The sequence below is a fragment of the Buceros rhinoceros genome, unplaced genomic scaffold, assembly GCF_000710305.1.
Source record: "Buceros rhinoceros silvestris isolate BGI_N320 unplaced genomic scaffold, ASM71030v1 scaffold28454, whole genome shotgun sequence".
Classification (NCBI taxonomy): domain Eukaryota; kingdom Metazoa; phylum Chordata; class Aves; order Bucerotiformes; family Bucerotidae; genus Buceros; species Buceros rhinoceros.
Window position 1 is genome coordinate 8,211 of NW_010409278.1, and position 8,633 is coordinate 16,843.

General features: G+C 47.3%; 1 protein-coding gene across 1 annotated transcript in view; it reads right to left on the reverse strand.

Moving 5' to 3' along the window:
* Positions 1–3,727: 3,727 nt before the first annotated feature.
* Positions 3,728–8,633, reverse strand: part of RIOK1 (RIO kinase 1) — a gene marked incomplete at its 5' end in the record, with an annotated part of 13,979 nt that continues 9,073 nt past the window's right edge. The window contains 6 exons of the mRNA XM_010135196.1: positions 3,728–3,838; positions 4,956–5,099; positions 6,101–6,154; positions 6,403–6,522; positions 7,120–7,185; positions 8,272–8,378. Of these exons, the coding sequence (XP_010133498.1) occupies positions 3,728–3,838; positions 4,956–5,099; positions 6,101–6,154; positions 6,403–6,522; positions 7,120–7,185; positions 8,272–8,378 (602 nt within the window). The remainder of the gene's footprint in view (positions 3,839–4,955; positions 5,100–6,100; positions 6,155–6,402; positions 6,523–7,119; positions 7,186–8,271; positions 8,379–8,633) is intronic.

Sequence of the window (8,633 nt, forward strand, 5' to 3'; positions counted from 1 at the left end):
CTCCTCCTCCACAGCTCTCTCTCTTCTAGCTTTGTCTATCCAGACTGTGGCTCCATCACTCGAGCTATCGCCGCCACCAGGAACAACCGTTTCCCATATTCTCCACTGCTAGAACAACGCAAGTTGTACAGTGTGTTTCACGCAGTGCAGGTTATCACCTTACATTTACTCGAGGACCCCAACCTTTGTCAAAGCGGGGCTCTACCACGAGTAGCGATAGCTCTCCACATACAGGCCTGTTTGCAGTCTAGACACGATGCTCTGCAACACAGACACACACACTCCGTAAGCTCATGCCTGTCTGAGGACCACAGAATGAGAAACCTGGTGAGGGTGGATGACAAACCAAAGCTTCAGGGGCTTAGGTTAGGTGAAAGGGATGAGAAACAAAGCTAACAGGAGCAGTGCCAGCTGAGCACTCTGCATCCAGCAGCCTCTCCAGAAGACAGCTCTGAACCACGCTGCCTTTCCTCAGAGTCCCATCACCTGCCTTCACACCCACCACTAACGCCAGGAGAAGGGTCACGGCCCGTCTTTCATCCTGCTCTGCAGCAGCCCAACATAGCCTGCGGTCTTCAAACAAAAAGAAGCAGTGCACACAAAACCAGCCCCCGAGCAATGATACCTGCCGAACGCCAGCACTGCTGAGCAAGCCCAGCCTCGTGGCCTTCGCAAACTCCAATGCAGACACGGATCTCTGGGCTAGAGAATAGAGAGACAGTTTAAATCTGGTGCTGTAGGCCAGGTCTAGGGTTCATGCCGCTGCTCTGGAGAGCTTGCGGTTCCACACAGGCTGCAGAGGTCGGAGGCAGGTTGTTGCATGTCAGGAAAAAGGGCCAAGTTTGTTCTTAGGTCAATCCTTTGAAAATAAAGAACTGGGGAAAGGGGGGACAAAAAACCCCAAACAAACAGAAGAGCAGCTGTCAACCTCTCAACATGCGTCAGCAAACTTAAATATCGCATTACCCGGCAACTGGTGTTTATGCCCATGAATTCGGACAGTTACAGAACAGCATCTTTACCGTTTCTTAGATTCTCATCATAAGTCTTCATATATACAGGAGGGAGAAAAAGTCTCGTTGGTGTTTGTCATGTGCCAACTAGACCCTCATCCTAAACCCAGCATTAATGCCATAGCTGCAGACCCTGCCTGGACCAGAACCAATTATGCCCTCATTGCCTCTGAAAGTATAAAACTTTATCCAAGAACTGCAAATTCAGGAGAGAGAAAAAAAATCTAGGTGCCATGTACAAATCCACCAAAATTTATAGAATGTTACATACAGAACTGAAACATGATTCGCACTTCTCATATATTAAGGAAGCCATATATTTCATATATTAGCACCTTCCAGCACGGTGTAAGCAAGAACTTACTTCTCCCTCTAGAGGATATGAGAAACAGCACAAGGAACACAAGATCACGGCAAGACCAGGACAGCAATGAGATGCTAAGGCAGAGGGTCAGCAATTCTACTTTGAAAGTCTGGTGCCATTTTTGAAGGACCAGAATTCCAACAGTAAAAACAGTGAGTTACAAAGTTGTGTATTTATTTTTAGAGAAAAAGTTAAAAATAAATTCTTGGATAGCTTTTGGCATTTGAATGATCCATGAAGCTGCTCACCATGAAACATTTCAGAAGTTCATTGAGGGACTGAAGAGTTTCTTTAGGTCCTCCTTCACTCACCAAGTGTCCAAATCCTTTCGTTTCCATGGAGTTGGGAGAAGCGAAGATGGAGAGGTCCCTGCAACCAGACAAGAGACCCTATGCGCTTCCCCACCCCAGCGGTCCCCCATCGCTCTGCTTGTCCCCAGGGGAGAAGCCCAGGGTGAAGGGCACAGAGAAACAAAGCACCTGCCCTATTCTGCAGCTGTGCATCGTGTTTAGCGTCATTCTCAAACCTGCTGCACAGTGTGGCAGGTAAAAACCAGGGGCAGAGATTCAGGAGAAGCAGCAGAAAGCAATCCAGTATTCTGGAATCCCTCTCTTGCCTACACACCCCTTCATCATTAGCTTCTCCACTAGCTGTGACCAAACCCTGCAGGACACTGTGGTCCTCAGGAAAACACCGAGCTTCTTTTGAATGCAGGACCACGGGCGTGACTCTGGCCTGCGCACATGTGCCAAGCCCAAGCGTGCAGCCTGCCACAGCTAGTTCTGCATTGTTTAATCAAAATGTTCCACTACAGCAATGAAAACCCTCTGAGGAGACGCATCCTTACATGCAAAGCTGGTTTTACTGGCTTTAGCATGAGGAAACCAAATCCACCGGCCTCCTCCACCTTCCAAGCCTTCTCTTACTACACATAACAAATTCTACAGCACAGGAGAAGCGACAGATTAATACCAGCCTGGTGCAGACCTCAGCACGGAGATGAAGCCAACGCCAACTGCTCAGAGGGCAAACCGGCCACAGCAGAACCCCCTGAAAAACTCTGATGCCTCTCTAGCCAAAGGCAAAGAGGTTGCAAGGTCAGACTAGGGAGTGCAACCACGTGTGCAACTGGCCATCACCATCTCTTCTGGGTATGGGAGGGCAGGAACAGGGAGAAGGAAGCTCCTCTCTGCCCCTGGCCAACCCATCGTTTCTGGATATCCACTGATGGATAAAAGCTGTCTCATCAGCAGGGGATGTGTGTCCTGTAAGCATAAATCCCAGGGCCTAAGCTCCAGCCCTCACACAGGGCGCACATCAAGACACTACTGGAACTGGAGACTTCCACTGTGCTGGCACTGGGAGGTCTGACACTGCAGGCAGCGGGAACAGGCAGCTGACGTGCTACAGCACGAGGAGGACACTGCTCCCAGGGCCGGCCTCAGGAGCCAAAGTGGTTGCCAAGAGAGGTGGCCTGTCTTCAGCAGGGCACCTTTGCGCCAGCCCAAGGGGGTCACTTATGAGCAGAGCTCTGCCAAGCTTCTCGCCAATAATGCTGGGCACCTCAGCACAACAGGGACTGGGAACACAGAGCCACGCCAGAAAGGTCCTGCCACAAGCCTTTACACAGCCTTGAGTTCAACCACGTGTGTTTAACCTTGATGGCAAATACTCCTGTGACCAGCTCACAAAACAGCTGCTTCGTAACACTTTCAAGAGCAACAGTGCCTTATGGTGGGATCCAAGGGGAAAAAATAATTTAAAAAAGTCAGGCTTGGGTCTGTTTGGGTACATATGCCTGGCTGCTTCAGACGGGTACTGAGGACAGCTGCCCCCACCAAATCAAAACTCTGCTTTCAGTAAGAAAATACCAAAGATGACGTAAGCAGAGTGAGGCAAGCACAGGCACCAGGCCCCCAGGGGTATCCCCAGGGTGGCTGAGAGCCTGCCCAGAACAGCTAGCTCCACTTGTTCCATACCGTGAGGAAGGCACGGGCCTTGGAACTGCCATTCCCCCTCCTCCAGGAGCTCGGCTGAGTCAAATCACTGCTCTGGAACACACCACACCTGCTGTACATGCAGTGTGAGGCAGGGGAGAGACCCCAGGAACAAATCCATGTGAGGCAACAACAGATTAGCCTGCACAGATAAGGGATTTCAACATGCACAGTGTGCATTAAACTCATTCTTTCTTGGGAGAAACCCACAGCATATGCTCTGTTCAAACAACTGCACCATGTTATTAACAAAAGCACCCTCACAGATGATACTGTATGTATATAAATAAAGGATTTTTAATTTTTGAAAGAACAGATGATGACTAAACGTTTTCCCCAAGCCACAGCTGATTTTATTTGCCTTTCTTCATTTTTGCAGTCTTTTCTTTCCGCTTCTTCACATGCTTTGGGACTTTGGTTTTTCTCCTCTCTCTTTGGATTTCTTTAACCATCTTTTTCCTTTCCTATAAAGGACCAAACACCATTAATTTAAAGGCATAGGGAATACGGGATTTTGAGCAGGTCAATCGTTAACTAACTCGTTAACGTAACACACCACATAAAAATAAGGTTATCAAGAGGAAGAATGAAAAAAAATCAATAGGATTGTAAAGGGAAAGGAGAAAGGATATATAGGTTGGGGTGGAGCTAAAAGCTGCACACTGGTAACGATGAGGCAAAATTCAAACTAGTTAAAACCTGAGTTTCATGCAACCTTTGTAGAAAGGGAGTGAGAGGCACAATTAATTCACATTGTTTACACTGAAGATGACAACAGGATGCCTCATCGAGGTTTTCAGCTCTAAACAGGCAGAAGGTGTCTTGCAGGGGACCACGCATTTGTATTCGACAGATATGGAATGTATTACCTTACCTTTTCCGTGAAGAAAAGCCTATCGAGCAAACCTCCAAATCTTGAGCCCTTAAACCCAGCAAGCTTCATCTTCTGCACAGCAGCTATAAGGCTGCCAAAAGGCTCTTGCCCATGGAGTACACTCTGCAGAAGGGCCTCCCCAGAACAGAGAATACCGTTCTGCAGTTTGCAACACTAAAAAGCCTAAACCATCATCCCTTGCACGACTGTGCTACATCTCTTGCCAGCAAAGCCAGCCAGTCTGTACAAGCGGTACTGCAAAAGCCACTGTGGCACAAACACTGTCACCGAATCTCCAGTTCGGTAGATCAAGTGGTTTCAGTTCCCAGGGCAAGAGGAGGTTAGTCAGGGACCACGACCACAAACCTGGACACCAAAGCCTGCTAAGAATAGCCAAGAGGCACCGAAGATCCACCCAGGCTTCACTAAATGCTGCTCTGTTTAGCCCTGGTGCTCCCCGCAGAGATCTCTCTCGCAGCTCTGTCTGGGCTACAGAGAGCTGTGTTACACGTTCCTCTACAGAGAGACACTACTGCTAAAGCACCCGCAATGAAATTCACTTCCTCTGCTCTCACTCTCCACAGCAGGAAGAGCCCGTAGCTTGTTTCAGACAAGAAGTAGCAAGAACCACTCAGAACTAAGTTTGGGGTTTTTTTCCTGTCACATAGGCTGAGGTGGGAACAATAAACAGTTCCTGGCCAGCTGACCTTTTTGTCTATGCTGATTGCAGCAGGTTTATCTTTGGGGTGTACAGATTCTTTACAGCTGGAACTGGAGTTCTCTGAGCTGCCATCATCATCATCAGAGTCTGTTTCTGACTCATCTGCCTCCTTTTCAAGAAGTGCAGGAACCTGCAAGATACATCAAGAGAGAATTGTATCAGACCAAAACAGAGAAGCCTAAAGACAACATAGACACGCACATACAAACATATAAACCCGAATCTGCTGTGAAGAACCCCTTGAGCAAGCTTGTGCCATCTCCTTTACTACAGTCATCACTGAGTCCCAACAAAAAGAGTGAAAAGTAGGTTAACCCAAATAAAGAACAAGGACTCTAGAACGCATGACACATTCTTTTAGGCCAGAGCTTGCAGCACAGCTGTCCTGGCATTCCCAAACTCACTTCCCCAAGTTCAACAGCGATTTGCTAGTGTATGTGGAAGCCAGTTTCTAATGATACCCAAACCTCCCCTGGGGGCACTGCACGTAGGCTTTAACACGAACACAAATACCCACTGGAAAACTCACTTATTCTTAAACAAATCTGGAGACTGTGCTGCAGCCTGATTCCATCCGTATTGGTATTTCCACTTCAAAGCAGAGCCTCCACCACTGCTACGTAACACTTACAGAGGGAGGAGGGGGAATCCACGGAGGACTCCTGCCTTGAGTGGTACTGCTACAGACTGCATCCAACCTCTTATCCAATGTACTTTACACACGAGCCACTGTCAAACACTTCAAATACAGTAAGACACGATTATCTTATGCCTTATGCTGCAGGGTTGTTCTTTACACAATATTTACAGCAAAGCTACCCCAAACACATCAAAACTGGTTGTCATACTACAGTTCTAAACAGATACATTTTCCACCTTAATTTCAGGGATCACCAAAGCAAAGATTATCACTGTGTTCTCAAGCAACCTGGCATCATCAGCCACAGTGCGTGGAAGCAATTCATGGGGTGTGCAGACACACCACCATACCAGACCCATCCTGGACAGAAACGGCCACTCTGCAGACAAGAGGCTTCTTTCATGGTGCAGCTGCAAGACGGGGCATTCTCTGCACTCATACACGTCTCCTGAAAACAGCTCAAATGGAGTATTTCCAAAAGACCATCTCACCGTCTGAACACCAGACAAATCCTTCTTCAGTCCTGTCACAGTCTGGTAGAGAATCTACACCCAGACAGAAAGAAAATTGTTATCAAAATACGTGTCTTAAATCTTCATGCCCAGGAAAGTTCTTTTCTAAAAAAACCTACCAGACAGGCACACCCCCTCCCCTGTCAAGTTAGCATTAGTACTGACCAGATGATTTGAAAGCGTGACACTAGATTCGGGACTCCATGCCTGTTTGTTTTTATCAGCAAGAAGAACTCATACTCCCTCCTCCTTTTTTGCAGTACCTCACCAGCTCTACTCACATTATCCTGCTGCACATTCAACGCCATGTCTTCCTCCTTCAGTTTCATCATTACATCCACATCTCTCTCATAGTTCTTAACTTCAGTCAGAGTTCGAGGTATGTAAGCCTTCTTAAACACCTGGAGTGAAAGGGAGCACAGAATTACTAACTCACATACTTCGTGATGAAGAACATCCTAACCACACATCCTGAACAGAACAATCATGGAGGATAGCATGGCCCAGAGAAACTAAAAGTCAACACAAAAGTCATCAACAAACATCGGAACTGCAGCGTAGTTTTTTTCCCCAGCAGCAGTCTCAGCATGCAACTCACACATGACTGATGGCTCAGGACTAACAAGGCTCATTTCTCAGCACAACCACCACCAGGCCGCTCTCAAACTTCTCCCAACCTTCCCACTCCTTAAGCTAGTTCAGTCCTAAAGGTTTGTATTGTTAACTGAACCTGAACTGGAGCAACATACATCAAGGGACCTAGCTAAAAGCAAACATACTGGTTTAGGAATTGGAGTACTTGCCTTCTAAAACCTTATCACTGTCTGCTTTTGCACACGGCATCCCTTAATACTTTACATCTCATCTAGTTCAAGACATCTCAGCATCATAAATGACACTTTGCTTATCAGCTGCACATGTTGCCAAATAAACCAGAACATTTCTCATTGTTTAGAGGGTTCATCAATTTCATAGCAGCCACAAAAATCCTCACTTACTTCCTCATCCACTTTATCTTGGCTGGATCTTTCCTCCTCTGTTCTTTTTGATGCTATTTCCATTGCCTGAAGAAATACAAAACAGCATCAAGTGATCACGCTGTAGAATCACATCACTTAATCCAACTACCCATTCCCACCTACGTTTCTCCCCACACCACCACTCCCTCTCAGTCCAGCTGTCCCTCGGCAGAGCATTGAGCGACACCTGATGGCAGCAACAACCAACTGAGATCTGCTGTACTGATTGTTGGAAAACACAGGGCTGCTCCTTCCAGAGCAGCACACAGCAGGCCCGACGTAACTGCAGGACACACCGTGCAGTGCTCGGACCTGGACCCTGGCTCCTCATGTGTTGAGCGAGCAGAGGACCACACGTAAGGGGAACCACGCAACACAGCTCTGACCCGTTCAGCTCCAGTGCGGCAGGCAGAAAGCACACGACATCTGGAAAGCCCGGTGCCGTACTGGTATACTGGTATTTGGAACACACGTTGTCTTGAGGAATGACACATCAAATCTGCACTGAGCATGGCATGTGGCCCCCATTTCTCCTGCATTAACTTAAAAAGCTCCCCCATTTCCCTCCACCCCCCTTTTTGAAGAAGCTTCTAACTGGGAGGATAGGACTGGCAGCTAGAGATGAAGCATGTGGGTGCTGCTAGCACCACTGGGTAAATTTACCCTCTCCTAGAACTGGTGTGTTCTGCCAGCGGCTATATGTGGCTAGCAAGACCACGTACCTTGGAGTGACACTGCCCTGAGCCATTTGCTTCTTCCCTTGGCTGCCCAGCTCATAGCTGCATCCTCAATCTCTTTCTCTAGATAAGCACAGTTACACTTCTGCAGAGCTTCTTCCCATCAAAAAGAACAGACTGATTTAAAGCATCCCAAGTTTGCTAACATCTGAAGCAGACATTTGAGCTTTTGTGATTAGACTTTGAGAAAACATAGAATAAAAGCCTTGTCAAACTATAAAGGTATAAACAGAAGAGACCTGTGCCCATTTCTGAAGCGCTAGCGTAACATAACGCCTTGTAGCAGCTTCCTTTGATAGCAGGATGTAGAGTTAGTGAGATGGAGGAGCTTGAACTAAATCTGACTGTACTGCTCAAGACTTCCTACGTAAGTAACAAGGCTGTGAGTTCTTACCTTCAAGAGATAGTCATCAATGTTCTCACTTGTGATAGACGGATCAGTAATAAACTCAAACAGCTCCCTCACAGTCATCACTGCAACACTGTGCTTCTGGAAAAAGTCTACCGTGAAATAAGGGCAGAGACAAAGCCTGTAAGTAATTATGCGTAACATACACAGCTCTGAGGTTTAAGTGACAGTGACAGCAAGCCAGTGGCCCTGGTGACTTGGGAAAGTCTCAGCAGCACATACTGAACCATGCTGGGTTTAGTTATCAGATAACTCTTGGCCACCTCAAATAAAACTGTCCACCTTCCAGACGCACCAAATACCAAGAGGACAGTAACTGAATACCAAGCCGAATAAATTTCAGCAGG